Here is a 21,607-nt window from a genome sequence, read left to right on the forward strand (position 1 = left end):
TTTAGGTTTGCTGGTTTTGGCCTCGCAGACAGAGTTCTCAAGATAAGTTCTTTACGTAGCCTGTGAAGAAGGAATTTTTGTTGCTGAATTGTCTAGTCATTTTTTATTTATTTATTACAGCATGGATGAGATCACACCTCTGTAGTGCAGAATGTTGAAGGTAACTTGTAGCAGGGAACAACCTCTGCCTCAGAAAATCTTTTGTTTTGGTTTAAGAGCCAACAATGAAAAGGAGGAAGTAAGTTTATTGTCCCATTACAGATGGGGTCCTGAGGCAGAGAGAGATGAACTGACTTGCTAATGATAGTACAGGAAATCTGTGGCAGAAACTGAGGCACAGTTTGAATCTCCTGTGCTGCCATTCACTTAACCGAATTTCAGTGTCATCCTTCTCCTTTGGGGGAGTCTTGTAGCCTGTGGAATATTCAGCTTTGTGGGTACCAAAAAATCTCTGAAAGAGTCCAGATTTATCAGATCCTCTTGGCAAATTCAGACATATCATCCAAGGACTTAAAGACAATGGACTGTGAACAGAGTAACTGTTTTCCTCTTTTTTTTTTTTTTATTCCAGTTCCATTTTCCACCTAATTTCTTCTTTATTTTCTGCGTCTGTCGTGAGCTGATACATTAATTAAAACATTAATATGGTGGTTTCATAGAACATCTAGTTAATGAAACTGCTCAAAACCAGGTTTTCATTGTCCTCACCCTTACTTCCATTAATCCAAATGTTCTTACTCTGCAATGCTCTTCACAGAGAGCAAGGAGGCTTCTCCTGCTTCTGTCCTCAGCTGACCCAGAAGAGGACTGGTAACCCCAGTTTTAAAGGTGCTAAAAATTGCTTTATATTATGCCTTTGATAATCCCACTTTTTAGAAAGTGGTAAAAGGGATCCTCAAGACTTCACAAGAGCACTGACATTCTGTCCTGGCATCATTTAGTTTCTGTTCTGACTTCTCATCTGTTCTGATGTTTCAAGTGTTCGTGTTTGGAAAGTCCTGAAGTGGTCCCAGCTGCCCCTGTGGACCTCGTACTGCTTAAATCGTGACTTGTGGTACTTGGGGAGTTATTGCAAGATAAACAAAGCTACAGGGATTTACCACCTTCTCATTTTCCAAGCTTTTCAGTACTTTTTCTTGTTGTGATTTAGTGAATGCTCCAGAAGGCACTGGAGCTGCAGAAGCAGAGTCCAGCCAGTGGACGTGTAAAGTGTGTTCATCTGCCTTCCAGGAGCCTCAGCTGCTCACAGGTAGGAAGTGCTAGAAATTTGTGAGAGCATACTGGGAAGCATCAGGAGAATTCTGCTCTTCCAGAGCAGGACACTGTGAAGCCATGCCCCATCCATGATGCAGTGAGATAAAGATTTTAATTTTTAATTAATCCTTTAAGAAAAAGGGTAGAGAGGAAGGTAAAACATTGATATTTTGGATATGGCAGTGGTCAGTCTCTGGGCAAACAACTGTGATGTTGAATCTAGAAGAAATAAAACTGTTGTCTAGAAGATGACATGTGAATGTTGGGAATATCAAGGATGGGGAACTGCATGAGGAGCGTGTAAGGTCAGTGATACCATCTTATACTTAGTGATATTGTCTGCCTGGTATTTATGGCACAGATTTAGTAAAAGTAATGAAATAAATTTTTTTTTTCTGCATTTCATTTGCAGCTATTTTATGTGGTTTTCAAAAGAACTTAAAATATTTAAGAGCTCTGGCCATTTGATGAATCATTTTTGAAAAGGGGACTTAGGCCACTAAATAATGTGGGCATTTGGAAAAACATACCCATTATCAGGGAGCACAGCCTTTTTACAGTGATACCTAACAAATTTCTTTAAAAATTCAGTCCCTGTGAGTAATCATTTCAATGTTTAATAGATTCTATGCTTTTATTTAGGAAGGTATTGTGACTGCTTTGGAAATAATTTGGAGTGAGTCTCTGCTAAGTGAGGTTGACCCAATAGATAGGCTTCAGCTGGATCTTTGAGTATTTCATGACAGTTTCTTTCCTCCTTACTCTTGTGTTCTTTCCCATCCACCCAGAACACTTGCTGAGTCACCTGGAACAAGCTAAAGGTGCCCGCCAAACCAGCCAAAATGGGGCTGTTGCAGAGAAAGCAGCAGAGGGTCCCCCTGTGGATCACCCAGTGATTTGTGATGCAGCCAGTGCCAGTACAGACTCAAGGAGGAAGGCCAGGCGGGGAAGAAAGCCCAAAACAGCAAAAGCAGAAACACCTCTTGTTGTTGTTGAAGAGAAAGATTCTGCAGGTAAGACAAAACTTTAAGAAAATGCTAAGCACACTTCCATTCATATGTCTGTATTGATGCCTTCTCTGAAAGGCCTAAAAAGTAACTCAGAGACAAGATAGCGGTTTTTGGTTAGATCACTAAAGCAGATGATTTACAAACTTTGTTAATTAACTCTGAGGGCCTTGTCTACCCTACATGTTGCAGCACCTACACTTAGATTACCTGCATTCTCCTGTGATGGTTTTAGTAATAGAGAGGCCCAGAGGAACACAAGATAGTGGTTATGAGAGACCTGCCTAGGTTTCTGCCAGAAGGAACAGGAGAGGGAAAGCATCCTCTCTCTTAAGAGGATATACCTTCTTCTCTCTACCTCAAGGTTTATTCTTGAAAGGGGCCTTTTTTCAGGGCCTTACCTTTCTTCGAGGGAAGTTCTAGTTGGAAATTTCGTGATGCATAGTCAACTGACCCCTTAGTAATAGGTCGGAAAGGTAAGAAATTATGCCTCCATAGGAGATGTTGGCTACATCTTACTTGTCATTCAGTAGCCACTTTCTCTATCTTGCAAGTGCTACCTACTCATTAGCAATCCATTATTTGTCATTGACAAATTACATGTTTGTGGACAAATAATGTGTTCAGTGCCACATCTCATTGCACATTCTGCATTTGAGGTTTTATTTCTAGCTATCGACATTAACACTGTATTTTTATGATGTGTTTGCAGTGGAACGTGTAGCTGATGTTGTAACGGAGGTCCCACCAGAAGAGGTAGCCTTGCCTTCAGCTGCAGAAGAGAGGATTATGGAATTGGTTTTAGGAAAGATGCCTAGCACCACAAATAGCATCAGTTCAGTGACAAAGTAAGTGTTCTGGGATGCAGAATTTCCTCTTAGGTTTAATTAAGATCATGTAGCATGTAACAGCTCTGCTCAACTTTTGGGCCCACAGATGCTCTTTTTTATTAGCATAAAAATGTGTGATGCTGCTGCTGCTACAAGAGCTGACTTTGAGTGCCACAAAGATGGCTTGTGCACTGGAGGATGGTGCACAGATGGTGAGATATTGGTGGCAGAATTTTGGAGCATAAACCACAGGAATTTCATTTTTCATCATGTTACTGCTTTTCTTCAGTGTGATTCCAAAAGGCTCCTGCAACTGCAAGGTGAAATATTTCTCCCGTTAGATGTTGGTGCTAAAACAGTCAAAGAGATTTTTTCTAAAAAAGTTATGCTAACCATTATTATTATTATTCAGTCTTGCCTGTCATCTTAACTCATGAATGACTTCATGTTGATTTGTGCGTGTGATACTTGAGATTTAGAGCAGTGGGAGGGGAAAACTTCAGCATAACAGAACCTCAGGGAGACTCTTTAAGTATCATTTGATTAATTTAGATTCTTTTATGTCTTTTCGTCTCGGTAAAATTGGCTTTTTGAATTATTTTTTGTATAATAGAGCACTTGATTTTTCAAAATTAGCTAGTAGTGCTATATATTGAAGTCCTTAGCAAACACAGAGCCATCAAACATGCATTCCAGCGGGTGGTTGTGCCGGGAAATAGAACAGTGCTGCTTCTTGGCGCCCTGCTGCCCTCTTATCTCATATGCCTCTTGCATGTGAACTGCCAAGCTTTCTAAGCTGAAGTAGTGCTAATGTTTTCAGAGGATAAGCAGAACAGATCCTTTATGTTCCTCTGAGGGGCCTGCAAAGAGAATCTCTGAGGCTGGTGGCTGCTGCTTTTTTCTTTGTTTATGCTGGGTGAAGATAATTTGGAGTGAGCCTCACTCTGACATCTGCCACTTCCAGGGGGTGGCCAGGAGGGAGCCTTGGCAATGAGGAAGCTCCAGGCCCCCTCCCTCCCCCCAGAAGCTGAGCATACCACTCCTCTAGCTTTTGCCAGCTGTTGGGACTCTTTCTTGCAACCTGTGGGATACCTCTCAGTCCCTGCCTTTCTTTCTCTAATCCAGTAGGTTTGCTCATCACCAAAACACCATGTCCCTCAAAAGAAGTTTAATTCTCTCCAGTAGACATGGTATACGGCGGAAGCTGATAAAACAACTTGGGGAGCACAAGAGAGTCTATCAATGCAGTATCTGCAGTAAGATCTTCCAGAACAGCAGCAACCTCAGCAGGCACATCCGTTCTCACGGTGGGTTTGCTTTTGCCTCGCTTGTGTATTGATTTTGTCTCCTGTTGGTTCCACCTTTGAGTAAAAGAGCTAGGCTATTTTTAGATACTGGAATTTTAAGAGAGCTCTTTTTTCTTTTTTTTTTTTTTCTTTTTTTTTTTTAAGTCTCTCTAGGAAACTCTTAGTTATGCAGACCAAAGCATGAGAAGATAATAGTTGAAAGTTGAAGTTAGAGTATTTAAAATTTGAATTTTTGAATTTAGGTACATATTTTAAACAAGGGCAAGGGTGTGATGTTTTTTCCAAAACTATTCTTACCTTTAAGTTTATACATATATATCGCCCCTCACCTTCACAGGCGTATGGGTAACATTGCTGTGTAAATGTCAGCTGAGTGCTTTGTAGCTTGTGATCTGCAGTTCCAGGGGTCCATGACCTACTTCTAAAGATTCCTTGAAAAATAATCACTGAAAAAGGGTGGGGGAGCCAAAAAAAATGTTGTCAAAATTGTTGGAAAAGGTTAAAATCCACTGTTTGGATCTCCTGAATTACTAAAGTTTATGACTAGTTTGTTTGCAGTTGTTTGTGCTCTGGTTTCCCCTGTCTTGCCTGGAGTTGATTATTATCAGTCGCTGACTACTTTCTTTTTTATTTTATTTTGATTGATCCCCTCAGGTGACAAACTATTTAAATGTGAGGAATGCGCAAAGCTGTTCAGCCGTAAAGAGAGCTTGAAGCAGCATGTTTCATACAAGCACAGCAGGAACGAAGTGAGTGGAAATGACTAGCGGGCTCTTTCTGAGGTTAGGTGAAAATGTACAGTGAGCTTCCAGGTGCTAGCTTGGGAGCTTGGGTCAGTTACATTTGAGTGGATATCCGTGCGAATAAGTGAGACAAGGCTGACAGGGAGAGGTAACATCTTCTGTTAGAACAGCTGATGAATTTGCAAAGCGGGGACATGCTTTTCAGCATACAAGTCTTTTCTCGTGTCTGAATTTCCTATAGAAAGTTGTTTTCAGGCATCAGTTACAGAAAGACAAGCTGGAGTTAGCTGGACCTGCATGATCTAGAGGTGAGATCTGACTTCGGTTTATGGTACTAAATAGGATTGTTCCAGTCTTGTTTGCTTGTCCTGTTCCATTTATCCCCACCTATAGTGTCATTTAATGTGTGAACTCTCTGGGTAAGGGCTGTGTCATTAAGGGCTATGCACACATGTGTAAACCTACAGTGCTTACAGTAGCAGCACCATGCCTGTTGGTGAGGGTGTTTCAGTGCTGCTGCCATATAAATATTAAACATGCCTGTAGTGGTGCCTTGTCAGTGAATATTTTCATTGCTGCTTGGCATCAAGGTCCTAAGCTCTCAGACTGCTGGCATCTGTTCTGGAGCTGGAGGATGAATCAGGTTACATCTTGCTTCTCAAAAATTCTGTCTCTGTGTTGGACCAGAGGTTATCAGGAAGACTGTTACATGCACACAGGTGCATGGTTTTTTTTTTTTTTTTTTTTTTTTGTACAGAGCTCAGATAGGAACATGGCAGGATGATATAGCGTCAGAATTTTGCATCAATGTGTATTGAAATGTTCTGTTGAAGGAAGAAAAATTGGAAAAGACAGAAATCAGAAAAAGTAGTTGAGATTTAGAATTCCTGTTTCAGACGTGACTTGGCTTTTTCCCCACTTAAACACTGTTTGCAATCCTCAGGTTGATGGTGAGTACAGATACAAGTGCACCACGTGTGAAAAGGCCTTTCGGATAGAGAGTGCATTGGAATTCCATAACTGCAGGACAGGTGAGAATGGCTAACCATTCTGCTTCCTCTGGCATCTCTACTCCATTTTGGGGGGATGTCCACAAATCCATCTCAGCATAGAAACTACAGAAGGGGAGTAGGAATTTAGATTTTTGTCATCATCACAACAAGCAACCTGCCCCGCTTCCCTCAAAAAACTCTTTTTGTGATAAGAAAAGTGTAACCAGTAATTTATAGAGCCATACATCCACTTACGTATTGCTTTTTTTAGTATGTCCTGCTCACCTGTCTAATATCCTCACTGGTATTTCATCTGTATGTTCACAGATACCCTGTCACCATCTCTGTTTCATTTTCTTTCCTGAAACTTAAGTTCCACCTCATTTCTCTGAAATAGAGGAACTGCAAAGGGGGCTAGTACTATCTATAGTTTATAGTTTTCTGAGATTGGAGTTTTCTTCTGCTTTCTCATGCTTTCTTTATACTTGCAGTAGTCTCTCTACATGTTTTTTTCTTAGTATCACTAGAGCCTCCATAGCCATCCCTTGTCGTTGCTCATATTATCTATGCTGAGTGATCTTACGCTTAGAAAATGACATCCTGGTTACTTTTATGGACCCATGTTAACTGTCAGTCCAGAATCACCTGGGCAATTGCCCCTTACAGCACCATTCAAAGTAGGTTTTCTCATTTCCTTTTAGAGGGTACAGCTTATATAAAAACTCAGCCTTATGAAGAATGGAAAGTAATGCCAAGTAACCTCAGTATTGTGTTTATTCAAGGGCAGCAGCTCATTTTCTCTCTGAGTTGACCAAAACAAGCAGCAGTTTTTGCTCTACTCTTCAAGGCATCAAACTGTTACTTCTTTGTGATTGCTGCAGCACTGACAGATTCTATTTACAGGACCGTGCTTCCATGTTCCAAGAAAAGTCTCAACTACTGAATAAAAAAAAAAAATCCCCATAGGCCAATTGTCATGTAATGGTATATTTTTGAGATTTTATACTTTCTTCTGCAGTATTCTGTGCCGGCTGGTATTAGGAGCCAGTGCTGGCAGAAATATTCTGGTGCTTAGACACAGCTGTTCATATGATGCTGTGTTGCTGTTTGTGTAGTGATTTTACCAACATTAAAAACTTGAATCAACTGTAACAGAATCCACTCCAAACCTAATTTTAATGTATGCTAGCCCACAATGGAAATAGCCCATGTGAGGAAGTTACAATGCTAGACTCCATTTTCCAAGTTAGCATCATATATATTTATTGCCTTTGAAAAAAATTTTAAAGTAAAACACATGCTTTTGCATTTCCTTCCTCAGTCCATTTAATGATGGATTATAAGCTCGGATCTAGCAAAAGAACTACCTATTTCACAAACATGTAAAACCTATTTTCATCCGTAAAGAGCTGCATGGTTTCTCTTGCTTGCAGATGACAAGACATTCCAATGTGAGATGTGTTTCAGATTCTTTTCTACAAACAGTAATCTTTCAAAACACAAAAAAAAGCATGGGGATAAGAAGTTTGCATGTGAAATCTGCAATAAAATGTTCTACCGGAAGGATGTCATGCTAGACCATCAAAGACGACACTTGGAAGGTAAGTATCCTGCAGATCAACCTAATTATTACTCTTGAAATGGCAGTAGAGGTGGGAAGGTTAAGGAAATGATTGCTCATTAGATTCTTCTGGATGGTAGCTGTCATTTTTTTTTGTCAGTTACCTGATCTGGAGTAGCAGGTTTCAGCAAAATGTGACATTTATTAAAAATAATAGTAACGGATCCTGGAGGGCAGTTGTCTAATTCTGTGAAAAACTTTCTAGGAGATGCACCTACCTTTTTTTCCAGCCTCACATGATTGGATCCAGTGCTACTAACAGTCACGTGAAAGTTGCTTGGCTTATTATGCAGTAGTTTAGACTAGCTGATTTTAATTATATCTTTTTCTTTCTTTGAATTCTGTTCTTTCTGTTTTTAAAAAAAAAGTGTGGTAACTTGAAAATTTGAAGGCAGAGAATTGCAATGTACAACTGAAAGTGACTACTGTGTAAATATAGTGTAGATGGAATGCTGTGTGATGTTATCTTTCAGAATCTTGAGAATATATGAAAATGAGACTATAAGAGTTTACTGTTCAAAATCTCACACATCTAAGGATGTTATAGGTACTCGGAGACTCTGGAAAAACTTGAGTGATGGTAGGTTGCTGAAATATGTATTAAAACGCCTTTAGTGATCTAGATGATGAAACCAAAGGTGATTTAAAAAAAGCAGCCAGATTGTCTAATTTGGTGCTTTGGGTGTAGCTGACCGTCACTGGCTGCTCTTGTGATTCAGACCTTTGTGTTATGAACTAGAGGACAGCTAGAGGACAAGGGGTTGAATGGCAATGTCAAGGTATCTCATGTTTAGCTGTCTCAGAACAGCAGCAGCCCTCATCCTTCCTGAAAGTAGCAGAGAAAGAAGTGTGAAATCTTCACTGAGCATTAAAGATGATTGACACTGGGTGGTGCCTCTTTCCTTAGAGAGTGCGAGGGGGAATTTCTGGGCCAGATACCTGATCGAAGTGCCAAGGCCTACTAGATCTTCCTGTTGCCAGGTGTTGACAATAAATGTCTGTTTTCAGACACTTTACAATTGGTGTAATAACCAATAAGCCATAATACATCACTTTGGCAGACTGCTTTTATGTTCTTAAGACACCATTTTAATTTAGAAATTACCCTTTTGTTAGCAATTAAATTCTGCATTGAGGCTCTTCCCAGTGTTTCACTCTTCTTTACAGTATTCGCCCAAAAGGGCATGCAGATTGGAGTGGAAAACCATGGTTTATTTTTTTTGTTTTGTTTTTTTGATGGGGACTATTCTGTTAAGGGGTGAGGCGTGTGAAAAGAGAAGACTTTGAGCACAGCACAGAAAACATGGTTCGCTACAAGAAGGAGCCTTCGGGATGCCCTGTGTGCGGGAAGGTAGGCGTCTTTGCCAGCGTGTGCCATGTGTAGCTCTGCGTTGTAGCTCCAAGGATACTGCAGGGGTACGGTGCGCCTCAACCCAGTGCTTCCAAACGAGTTACTGTGGCATAACAAGTTACCACCCATGTATTAAACCACAACAGCAGCCAACCTGAGTAGGTGCACAGCCTGCCAAAAGGTTGAGGTAAATGTCTTGCACTGAGGTATGTGCCAAGTTAGATTACCTTGCAACTCGGGCATGTGGTTAGTTACCAGCGAGCCCTGTTGCCCAGCCAAGATGTTACTCTTTAAACTGCCTTAGCTCCTTTATATATCCAAGCCCACTGTGGCCATGGATGGTGGGAGCTGTTAGGACAAAGATAAGAACAGAACTGAAGTTCAGACTAGACTTTGTTTCAGGACATGTAGCACAATGTAAAGTGTAACATGGCCATTGTGTCTGTCAGTGAAATCTCATGGCTTATGTTATTTAGAGTGAAGTTTTTCTGATGGAATGTAAACAGCTGGAGTTGACTGTGTGCATTAGGAATCATTTTCTATTAGAAATCAAAGTGAACTCATGGTGTAGTCATGGCATTATTGCATTTGGATGTTTAACGCTCATGGTCTTAAGTTGCTGTTATCACACGTACGAAGACTGTGGGTTTAACTAGTGATTGTTTAAATGTTTAGTGATTCATGGTGCAAGATGTACTCAACCAACTCTTAAGTTGGCGTGTAGACCTTTGGTTTTGTTGCTTTGGGTATGTTATATATCAATGAAGCTAGACTTTGTGGAGTGTCTTTTTATAGATAGGTGGAACATTCATGATTCAAAAGATTCTCTAAATATTTCTAAATCTACCCTAAGTAATTCTGCTGCAGCTTTTGTGGAAGTCCACCTCTGATGAATGGCCAATTTCAGTCAGTCCCTTGGAACTGTACACCTGTATTTTGCTGTGCCAGCAGTTCCTGAGGTAGCCTGCTGGCTGGATAACAGGAGCTCCTACATGTTTCTGGCCAGAATGAACAAAACAGGACAGTAAATATGTTCTGTGCTATCCATTGGATAACTTGCAAAGAACTGTAGCCCTGCTGGACATGATACAAAACCCTTCCTTCTTCTTTTCTTTTAGGTATTTTCATGCAGGAGCAATATGAACAAACACCTTTTAACACATGGAGACAAGAAATACACTTGTGAAATCTGTGGACGTAAATTTTTCAGGGTGGATGTGTTGAGAGATCATATTCATGTCCATTTTAAGGTATTGTGTTAATAATTTATTAGAAAAGGCATGTTACTTAGCAGACACATAAACATATCAATAAATCTATTGAGACTGTTGTGGCCATGTTTTCATACTGGCAACACAACAGTGATTATGTACCCTGTGCAGTGATGTTTCTACCACAGCCTAGCATGAGTTGTGCTCTAATTTACCCATGACTCTGTTTCTACATCTGGATTGCTACAGAGTATGTGGACTATCATATTTGAAGTTATTTCAGCTACCACTGCAGAACACTGTTCTGAATGCTATGGAAAAACCACCTTTGTGACCTTGGGTGAATCACAGAGGTTGCTCAGTTTAAAGCAGGGAGAGTAACTTAACAGGAAGGCTGTTCCAGCTGTAGTTTGGTTGGGTTGAGGGGTTCCTGTCATCCCCTGTCTTTGTGGGGAAAAAAAACAAACGAGAACTAATTGTTCCTGTCCTTTCCATGCCAGTGATTGTGATTCTCTTCTGTATGCCAGCATAACTGCCTGTGTATTGAGTTCCTTACCTGGCTTTATCAAAAAGTTCTGAATCACAAAACCCTATTAATAGTGCTTAATCAGACCCAGATTATTTTGATGTAACTAGGTTAACACTGAATTGTAAGGAATTTAATTGAAAGGGAATTTCAACACTCAGTAGCGCTCATAAAGATGCTTTTATGGATGTAACACTGTACCGGTTGAGTCTCTGCTTACATTAAAGTTCCTTTTATACACAAAAAAATTAGTATTATTTGTTTGGATAATCAGTTGTTCCTCATTTAGTCATGGACAGAGGAACTTTGTTTAGCTGAATTGAATGAAGCAGGAGGATATTTTAAATAAATAATGTTACAGTAATTGCTAAAGGCAGGCAGTCTGCATGGCAACAAAAGCTGACTAGGTGTTACCTTTTGAAATAGAAATTTAATCTATTAAAACAGAATATTCTTTCCCACCCTACACAGGACATAGCACTAATGGATGATCACCAGAGAGAAGAGTTCATTGGTAAAATTGGAATCTCATCAGAGGAAAATGATGACAACTCTGATGAAAGTGCAGATTCTGAGCCTCACAAGTATAGCTGCAAAAGGTGCCAGGTAGCTTTAAATACTTTGAAATTAACTTGTTTTGGGATGGGAGGAGGGAGTGGAGATGTCTATAAATCATTCAGATTTTTAAATAACGTTAAGAGTTCACAAAGAGAAGGCTGGTCTTCTGCAGTGCTTGTTACCTGTAATCTATGAAGTGCTATTCTATAATGCTTTAGGTGGTGTTCTGTAAGGTGAATGCTAAACATTTAAAAAGAGAAATACACACACACTTAACTGTGTGCAAGGAAGCAAGCAAGCAAAACTGGAGAAAGAAACAATAAAGGAACATTCAAATCTTACACTACCTTTTAATTATGTGCAAATTAAAATCATTATAGCATTCCTGAATGATACAGTCCACAGATGGATTCATTTTGATGAGATCAGGTGGTCCTCCAGTGGATATCCAGTTTGGAGGACTAAGACTGCTGCTTATGTTCAGTGTGACAGCTTATTCTTGGCCTACTCTATTACTAACAGGATGGCATTAGAAGTACTGCTGGAACATACTTTACCCGGTTGTCAGCTGAGAGAGGAAGACTTTTTAAACCTCTTACTGCATGGCTTTTGCCATTTTATAAAGATATAATGGGGAAGATTGGGGTCCTTAAGGCCCATCTGGATTCTGTGCCTTTACTGGGTGAGCATGCTGTGCTGGGGCAGGTGGGATGCAAAAGCAATCAGTGAGAACAGCAAAACTGGGCAAACTGACATAGGGACTGGGGAATTTTGGTAGTTAAGCCACTGACTTGGCCTCTGGAAATCAGAGCTTATTTCGCAGTTTACACTTAATGTGGTGAAAGTGCTTAGCTTAACTTCATTTTGAAGACATGGAGATAGTAATATTTCAGTTTTCTGTCCTTATCTGTGAGCTGGTTTTAAGCACAAACTGATTTTAAGCTTATGTCAGTAAGCATAAGAAGATGTGTTATCAGAGCAGTTAATCACACGCTTGCTTTCAATGTGGTAATTTTAATGCCTGACACTTAATGGGTATATAAACTATATAAAATTGTATGCTTCCAAATGAGGGCAATTGTGCCATTGAAATTAGAAAGCTCTTTTTGAAAGCTGGGGTTTTTAGTGCTTTTGCAGGTGTTTGTGAAGTAAACAGCTGTGTAAGGCAACAGCTGTAGAAAATGAGTGTTACCTGTGATGAGATGGGGAAGCTCTTTTAGCTGAAAGTATCTGTTCACACATTCTCTAAGGAAGAACAACATAAGAATGAATCTATAGTGAAATATCTCTTCTGAGCTTTTAAGAATCTGCCTCTCTATTTTCTTCTCATCCCAAAGTACACCTTCACCAACCTGTGCAGTGCTGTCAGAAATATCCTGACTAGTTCCAAAACTGGAGCAAAAGATCATGTCATTATGGCACTTTGCCCTGATATGTTGGAGCATATATGCATATGGAGGGTTACTTAGCCCAGGGAGCTAAGTATGGAGCACCTGTCTGTTGTAGTTGTAGCACTTCCAAGAGCTGAGCTAGAATCACTGCCCTGCAATACCTAGAAATACCAACTCTTCTGGAGCAAGTGCCAAAGCTTACTATGCAGACTAGAGCTTACCATGCCCCTAGAGCCCAAAAGACATTTTCTCCATCTGTGACATCCTTGCTTTGACAGCTAGTGGAGGTTAGACGTGGTTCTTCTCTTCAAGGCTGTTACTCAGTGCACAAATAATTGGAGGTCCCCTAGTTGTGCAGTGTAAGAAGCAGAGGTACCATCTCAAGCTAGTTTTCCAAATGAGTTAACGGATGTCCTGTAGCAATGTGCTTGTAATGGCCAAAGAGGTTCAGGCCTAAATCTAGCTTTCACAGATTTTACATCAGGTGATCTGACTCTAGATCTTGATAGTGTGTTACTAGATTGTTGCTGTTCCCAAAGACTTTCTTCCCCTTTCATTCACTATTGGTTCATTCCACAGTTGACTTTCGGCAGAGGGAAGGAGTACCTGAAGCACATAATGGACGTGCACAAGGAGAAAGGCTATGGCTGTAGCATTTGCAATCGACGTTTTGCCTTGAAGGCAACTTACCATGCGCACATGGTCATTCATCGGGAGAACCTGCCTGATCCTAATGTGCAGAAGTAAGATGACGTGTTGGACTGATAAGAGGAGCTATTTTTTTGAGTTACAGATGCTTTTAGAGAATTGGACTGTACTGAATATCTGAAACTGTATAATGACTGTTAAAATGTTTATTAAAAGCTTGAAATATATATATCACCAATGATTCACTTCACACAGATGATTAGTCAACAGCCTCACAGTTTGGGCTTTGTAAAGTATAAATCCTGTGATTTTGGTAAATATTTTCTAAAAACTATGATTTGGGCAATGCCAGACTACTCCAAGCTTGCGGTGAACTTAGGCTTATTTCGAAAATGCTTTTATGTTTCAAGGAACTTTTTATAGTAATTAGTATTACCAAATGAAATACAGTTACTGACAGAGATGCCTGAAAACCACCTCTGTCTCAAGAAAAGAATGACAGTTTTTTGGTCTCTTTGGTTTCAGATACATCCATCCATGTGAAATCTGTGGAAGGATTTTTAACAGTATAGGAAATCTGGAAAGACATAAGCTTATACATACAGGTAAAAATGTTGTGTTTCTTTATTATTATCAATATTAAAAAGAAATTTCTGTTGCTAGTGCCAGCCTTATTTTTTTCAGGAGGAAATAAGTTATGGTTTTTACTGTAAGTTACAATAAGATAAATGTTATTTTTATGCTTTTAAGGTAGACCAGTTTTCTAAAGCAGATAGTATTAATGAAGATATTTGGTCTAGGCACACAATCCAGATTCCTAATTAATGTGATGCAGGATACACCTGCTAAAATCCTAATTCTGTATTCTGTTCTTCCCCACATTGTTATCCATGCCACCTTCTTACCATTACACAGGCTGAAAACTGCTATTGCAAAATCATTTTTAACAGCTCATTATTATTTCATGCTATTCAGTATTTTCCTACCTCAGGTGTTATCTTTTTTTTCAGATGTCACACAAAAAGCCAGCTTTTCTCTTTCTCCAAAGTCTTCTAATTTAGTTTGGGCCACAATATGCATGAAAGATGTGGTTGACAACACAGGCGGACTGTTGCCTTCTAATTCACCAGTTTAGTCAGCTTTTAGGAGATGCACATTTTTCATTAACATTTTTTTTTGTTTATGTTGTCTTTTAAATTTATTTTTAAGGTGTAAAAAGTCATGCTTGTGAGCAATGTGGCAAATCATTTGCTAGAAAAGACATGTTAAAAGAACATATGCGAGTCCATGATAATATCCGAGAATACTTGTGTGCAGAATGTGGCAAAGGTATGTCTAATGCCTTGTTTTCCATTAATTGTGATAGTGAATAGCAGGTGAATATCTGAATTAAAACTACTTCCATTTGTAGAATATTCAGAAGGTCATCGGAGCGCTGTAGATCCTGCATTTTTGAGAGGTAGAAACTGTATTAATCAGGAGCTTTATGGATACATAAACTACCCCTAACTTTATACAATCTAGTCTTGTGACCTGTAAGATAAAACTGATTTTAATAAAATTTGCTTTTGTCAGATTGAGGAGTGCTTGCCTGACTGAGTTCCAATGTATTTGCAGCATAAAAGTGAATACGAGTTAATTATTTCATTCTAGGCTGTTTTCAGGCTTAAGAAATAGAGTAATTTCTCTCTTTAAGAGCCTTAAGAGTCAAAGTTGCTTTGACTTTTTGAATTGTTTGTGTTATAACTTGAACAAATCTGAACTGGTATTTTAGTGGAAGGCAGTAAGTCTGACACCTCTAATAATGTTTTTTCTTTGGTTGTCCCTGCTGTTTTACTTCTTCCTCAGTGGTTACTCAGATGTTTTCCAGAGCTTTTGCCTGGAATTAAAATAATAATGATAATGTGCACTGCTACCTAAACTATTAAAAATACGCAGTTGTGGACATGCAGCAGATATAATCTTAGAGCTCTTGGCTAACAACATGATCATCCTGAGTTTTCCTCTGAAGGCGGGAGCAATGGACTAATTGTCACGCTGTACTTTTTGTCTCACAGGAATGAAGACAAAACATGCACTTCGTCACCACATGAAACTTCACAAAGGGATTAAAGAATATGAATGCAAGGAATGTCACCGAAAATTTGCACAGAAAGTCAACATGCTGAAGCATTACAAAAGACACACGGGTGAGGTCTCTAAAGACGTACGAAAATTGCACTGAATCAGTTAAATGCTTCCTGAGAGAACTTTTCTAGAACAGTATGAGGAACACTAATTAAAAAATATGCATATTCTGCTTTTTGAAAAATGAAATTTTGTCCTCTCATCAGCCAAGACCACCTGTTATACAATTAAGATACATAGTTTGGTTGGTTTCATGTTTTGCTCTTTTAAGAGAGGTGGGTTTGGTCCTAGGGTAGGTCTAGAGTGTTGGTTTTGTTTTAAGTTAATCTTCAGGTTCTCATTTCCCAAAACAAAATTTTACCTCTTGCATCAATTCCTCTTGGATTCATTTTCTGCCAGATGCAGTGGCATGGCTTAGATAAAAACAGCTAGTGAAGCTGGGCTTCTTCTACTTGTTTAGCTTTTTTTATTAGTGATATGAGACTCGGAATTGTCCCAGATACCTTAGACTATTTTCACTCTGATGCTATATGTGCTCTTCATGCAGGAATCAAAGATTTCATGTGTGAGCTCTGTGGCAAGACATTTAGTGAGAGAAATACAATGGAGACTCATAAGTTGATTCATACAGGTAAATCCTCTAACAAACAGTATCCAAAGACAATAGCTCATTTTGTTCCTAGGCTTGCTTTAGACTTGCCAGTCTTGGAACTAGTGTTACACATCAAGCTATCAACATAAAATTGTTCCTCTCGTTGAGATGCTGACAATACAATTCTCATCTGTGGGGGCTGTTGCTAACAGCGTTTCCTTCCATCTGCCACCAGTAGGAAAACAGTGGACATGTTCAGTCTGTGATAAGAAATATGTCACTGATTACATGCTACAGAAGCACATCCAGCTCACTCATGATAAGGTAGAAGCCCAGAGCTGTCAGCTGTGTGGGACAAAGGTTTCTACCAGAGCATCCATGAGTCGACATATGAGGCGTAAACATCCAGAGGTGAGTTAGTTTGGCAGGCAGATTGTGGGGTGGTTTGTTGGGGGTGGGGGGTGTTACCTTTTTTTTACTTTTTTTTTTTTCCTAAAGATACTTTATGGCCATCAGTGACTTGAAAGGAATTACTTTTTTCTTTCTTTCTTTTTTTTCTGTTCTTTTGGGTCTAATTTTAGGTAGTGTCTGTTCAGCATGCACTTAACTGTATCAGCCCTTTCATTATGTTATGTTTCAGTAGTAAACGTATCTGATTGTCAGTTCCTAAAAATGAAGTTGTTTTGATTATTTTAAATACCTTTTCTTTTTCTGCCTCAGGTTAAATGTATATTTTTTTATGTTTTGTCTTCATCCATTAGGGAGTATAATTGATCCTTTTTCCCTATTGTGCTCTCTGTATTCAGAAGTGATCTGAAAGAGTGGTGAATAGAGAGGTGATGGCAGCATCTGCTGATGATACAAAATTATTCTTAGTAATACAGACAAATGCTGACTGCAGAGTATCTGGATTAGAGGGATGTTTTGTCTGACCTCAGTGGGGCTTTTTCTGTGTTCTAATTTTCTGAATAGCTATTGTGTTTCTCTTCAGCATTTCTTGTTTAGGTTGACTAAGGCTTGCCCATTCCCTTTGAGGCTTTTTTTTTTTTTTTTACTACCAATTTATCATTAGTATTGCTTTGCCTTGAACTATCCCTATTTTTTATCATCATGACCGGGAAGGAAATCAACAAAAAACTCTGTTTATTGATTTTTTGGATTAAAAATGCAGCTACATATCTGCAATCCAGAGGGCAATTTGTCTCCATTCTTTGATAAGCTGAGATGTATAGGTTTAGCTGAAAATAACAGATTAGGACACAGTTGATAGGTTTATAAATAGAAATGCTAAAATAATAATTTTTTTTCAAACACATTGTTTCTTTTCTGTAGAATTCATCACTTCACAGTGGCTTGTGTTCTGTCCAGAATATGAAAATAAACATATTCTTATATTGTTGTCTTTAAACTTTGCTGGTTTTCAGTGAGAAAGAAAAGATGATAGGCCATAAGGTTATTTTTAAAAAGCCCTGGTTAAATCCCTTGTATTAAATAATATGTGTAAAATGTTAGATTACATCATTTTTGCTTTGTGACAGGATTTGTTAGGGCAATGCTGTGTTGTGTGATTGTGGTATGCACTGCTGTGGTTCACCAGCTGGTACCTCTTTGTCCACAGATTCTTTCGGTGAGGATTGGTGATTTAGAGCAGCTGCCAGAGACGACTACCATTGATGCCTCCTCAATTGGGATTGTTCAGGTAAATTTGCCATTGCAGAATGCTGGTAGCAGCTAGGCGCCAGGTCTACTGGAGGGTGAGGTGGGGATGTCACTTTTTTGGTACGTATCATAGCTGGGCATAGGCTCATGGCCAAGAAGTGTGCTTTTTTAGAGAGTCAGCCCCAACTTAACATGTATAAGCAGATGCAAGCTGTTGCTAAAGTTTGTTTCTTCACTTGAGAATCGACAGTAAACCAACTTCAGGTGATAGTGTCTTACCTGGAACTGCACTAAGCGAAATGACTTGATGTTTTCTTTGGAAATGTGTTGCTCCAGCCGGAATTAGCCTTGGAACAGGGAGAATTACCAGAAGGGAAACAGCATATGAAAGCTTCTAAACGTGGCCAGAAACGAAAACAAAAGTCAGGTGAGGAGGAGGAAGCTCAAGTGCCTGAGGACCCTGCCTTCAGTGAATACGCAGAGAAGGAAGGTGAATTCACAGGGAATGTTGGAGATGAGACTAATTCAGCTGTACAGAGCATCCAGCAGGTGAGCTCCAGCAGCAGGGTGATGGGTAGCAAGCATTGCTTAGAGGGATAACAGTTTTTTTCCCAATAACAAACACAAATGAGTGATCAGACCATTTAGGGCTAATTTGATAAATCCACAAAGATGGATAGAGACTTTAAAAAAACCAAGGAGTTGGACCAGTAAGCTCCTCCTGGTTTGTTTGGTTTTGATTTTTTTTTTTTCATTTCCTTTGGTGCTACCATCTCCTTGTTTGCCAGATACCACTAACTATCTGAAGCTGTGACTAAAAGTGTGAAAGTTAATTTGGCTGCTTGTTTTGAATGTTGCATATGCCTCACTCCCATTACCTTCTTATTTCTATACATGGAAGTTGTTATAGTCCAAGCTTTCTATGTTCCCCTCTGTGTTTATGACTTCTCTTGCTGGTAGCAGCACTCAGGTGATCTTTCTTGATTCTTGGTATTTGGTAATCAGCTGCAAGATATAAGGTTGACATTACCTTTCTGTTTTTCCTCAGGTGGTGGTGACCCTTGGTGGCCCAAATGTCACAGCCCCTTCCAGTTCTGTGGGGCTGACAAATATCACTGTTACCCCCATTACAACGGCAGCTGGAACCCAATTCACAAACCTCCAGCCAGTGGCTGTGGGCCATCTGACTGCACCTGAACGCCAGTTACAGCTGGACAACTCAATTCTCACCGTGACGTTTGACACCGTCAGTGGTTCTGCCATGCTGCACAATCGCCAAAATGACATTCAGATCCAGCCGCAGCCAGAGGCAGCCAATCCTCAGTCTGTGGCCCATTTTATAAACCTGGCCACCTTGGTGAACTCCATTGCTCCTCTAGGGAACCAGATAACAGAACAGCATCCTCTGACATGGAGGTCAGTGCCTCAGACTGATGTCTTGCAGTCCCAGGCACAGCCAACGCAACAGCAGTCAGGACAGCAACAGGTTCAAACAGAGCAACAACAACAGATGTATAGCTACTAATTTATACTTCGAAAAGTTTTGAAATGGACAGTACTTAGAGACAAAAACACACAGACGTTTGGAAAATTTCTAATAGGATTGTTTGCTGGATACCAAACAGAGATGGGAAAATGTTTATACAATGAAATGTAAGCTAAAATTGGCATAGCACCCTGCAACACCCTGATCTTGAGATTCTCATGCTGTCTCTAGACCTTGCATTGTCTTAGAAAAAAGAAAAAAATCTTACCATAAATTTAGCACCCCCTTGCACTATGTATTTCATGCAGTAAGATTGAGATTTGACAGGAGCATCATAATACATCTTAACCAGAGCAGGGAAATCCTAAATATTATGACACTTACACTTGATTTACAAAACCCTTTCAGCCATACCATGTCACTTCTTTCCAGTCTGGAAATTACATATGAAGACCTTGTTCACTTTGAGGTGGAATGCATTTGTGGTCAGCTGGTAAAGACCGAAATGTAAAGACACAAATGGGCAAAACAATAATTGTCTTGGTTTTTATCTTCTTTAGGTCTTGTATTTAACAACATTGGTAAAGTAGGTGGAGGTTGGGGCTTTGGGGTGGGGATAAGTGTGGTGTGGAAGAAAATACATGAATTTCATGAAGTATTTCCATTTTAGTCATGGGAAAAACCCTGTACCCATAACACAGTGTTAGTGCTACTTGAATCAGATAGCTGGTCTAATGCTAAAGCAACTTTTATGGTCTTCTAGTCAAGTTTGAATCAAACCAGTTATGAACTGAAAAAAAAGAATGTGATACAGTTTTATGTAATTTTTCAAAACTGCTCTTTCAATCTTGCTTTTAGCTAATAGGTCTGAAGAGCAATCAGTCCCCTTTGATCAAGTTCAGGATGTGATTTTTTTTTCAATTAGTCGTCTTTCATCACGTAATAAACATTTGAGAAAGTATTCTTTTTTATATATATATACATATATATATATAGCCTTTGTACTTACTGTGTGTTCCTGGTGAGTATTGGTGTGAAAAAGTTATCAATATGAGTCATTAATTTTTTCATCTCCATATTGCCCTTTCTCACAGAAATAACTTATGGATTCTATTCCTTCTCTTTCCAAAACTGTTTTCAAAATTTGTAGCCACACACAAGATTGTGTGAAACGCAAGAAAAAAGAATGTCTGAAGCATATTCTGCCACATGGAGGCAGTATGCCCTAGTGTATAATGGACAAGGTGTGCATGACTTGGGGATATAAGTAGTGGGTTGGGTCAAATACATCATTGCTGATACAATGCTTTCATTCCATTCTCCATACATTGATGTGCAGTCTGGACTTTTGCATGTCAAGAAGATAGTGTCTTTCCCATAGAGAAAAAGCAGCTTATATCAAAAAGGAATAAACTAAAAGAAAAATGTTGCTGCCTGGAATCCTGAAAGGCAAATCTGTCCTTCCAGCTGTGGCTGAAGAACAAGGTCCTTTGGGGCACCAGACTGAGCCACAGAACCGTGCTAAAGATTTTTGCTGAGGATAAAGCAGCTGCTGTGTTTGACAGTGAAGATAGATTAATGGTTGTAAAAATCCTGTCTGTGCCTATCATATTTATGAAGATGTTTTATGTATTAGCAAAAATATGAGTAGGAATGACTTAAGCTTTGAAAGTCTGTATTAACATGGACTACTTGACCCCTGAAGGATGCCTTATAATCTCTACAACAAATTCTTCCAAAGTATAAATGTCTGGATATTAAAGTTAACCTCCAGTGGTTTTCTTGGTGCCATAGCAGTGTCCAGAGGCTCACTATGCTAGGCTCTGTGTAAAGCTTAGTTGCAACAGGACATGTATAGGAAAGGGGTTTCTGGTGACGGATTTTGTGTGTCAGAGGAGCAGAACTACTTTTCTGTAAACATCAGCAAGCCTGTAGAATGTCTGCACGGGAGGGACCTATATTTGGTGGGAAAAAGATGCATATCAGAAAGAGAAAATACCTTTTACCAGTGTGGGAAAGAGAATTTTTCATTCCCTAGCCCCTTCTGCCTTCCTCAGATCCTTTTCACACAATACCATGAGATCCTGTAGTTTTATTAGCCACCTAATCCCGAGAAGTGCAGTTTTATGTCCCTGTTATCATCTGGATTATTTCACCACTGGCTTGAGCCAGCTAAGTTTCTCCTCAGCTGTCCTGTCCACAAATGCTTCCCCTTCACACCAAACCCACTAGCCAAGAGAAAGCTAGGTTTTATTTATGAAAATAAATGATGTTGTTTGTGTACTTGAAGCTTCCCCCTACCCC

At 39.5% G+C, this 21,607-nt stretch overlaps 1 protein-coding gene across 6 annotated transcripts in view; it reads left to right on the forward strand.

Moving 5' to 3' along the window:
* Window positions 1-21,589, forward strand: part of PRDM15 (PR domain containing 15) — a 39,077-nt gene extending 17,488 nt beyond the window's left edge. For 2 of the 6 annotated variants that reach the window (XM_010580303.1, XM_010580304.1), the window contains 19 exons: window positions 1,151-1,249; window positions 2,043-2,267; window positions 2,974-3,109; window positions 4,217-4,398; window positions 5,053-5,147; window positions 6,085-6,172; window positions 7,567-7,734; window positions 9,011-9,105; window positions 10,224-10,355; window positions 11,314-11,448; window positions 13,371-13,534; window positions 13,965-14,044; window positions 14,649-14,768; window positions 15,497-15,628; window positions 16,114-16,197; window positions 16,394-16,569; window positions 17,777-17,857; window positions 18,154-18,366; window positions 18,866-21,586. In XM_010580303.1, the coding sequence (XP_010578605.1) occupies window positions 1,151-1,249; window positions 2,043-2,267; window positions 2,974-3,109; window positions 4,217-4,398; window positions 5,053-5,147; window positions 6,085-6,172; window positions 7,567-7,734; window positions 9,011-9,105; window positions 10,224-10,355; window positions 11,314-11,448; window positions 13,371-13,534; window positions 13,965-14,044; window positions 14,649-14,768; window positions 15,497-15,628; window positions 16,114-16,197; window positions 16,394-16,569; window positions 17,777-17,857; window positions 18,154-18,366; window positions 18,866-19,342 (2,882 nt within the window). In that variant the 3' untranslated portion in view covers window positions 19,343-21,586. Of the gene's footprint in view, window positions 1-1,150; window positions 1,250-2,042; window positions 2,268-2,973; window positions 3,110-4,216; window positions 4,399-5,052; window positions 5,148-6,084; window positions 6,173-7,566; window positions 7,735-9,010; window positions 9,106-10,223; window positions 10,356-11,313; window positions 11,449-13,370; window positions 13,535-13,964; window positions 14,045-14,648; window positions 14,769-15,496; window positions 15,629-16,113; window positions 16,198-16,393; window positions 16,570-17,776; window positions 17,858-18,153; window positions 18,367-18,865 lie in introns of all 6 variants that reach the window. The other 4 variants (XM_010580305.1, XM_010580309.1, XM_010580308.1 and 1 more) reach the window with 4 other exon arrangements.
* Window positions 21,590-21,607: the final 18 nt, after the last annotated feature.

This window comes from Haliaeetus leucocephalus, unplaced genomic scaffold (genome assembly GCF_000737465.1).
Source record: "Haliaeetus leucocephalus isolate CR32 unplaced genomic scaffold, Haliaeetus_leucocephalus-4.0 Scaffold702, whole genome shotgun sequence".
In the NCBI taxonomy this organism is placed as follows: Eukaryota; Metazoa; Chordata; class Aves; order Accipitriformes; family Accipitridae; genus Haliaeetus; species Haliaeetus leucocephalus.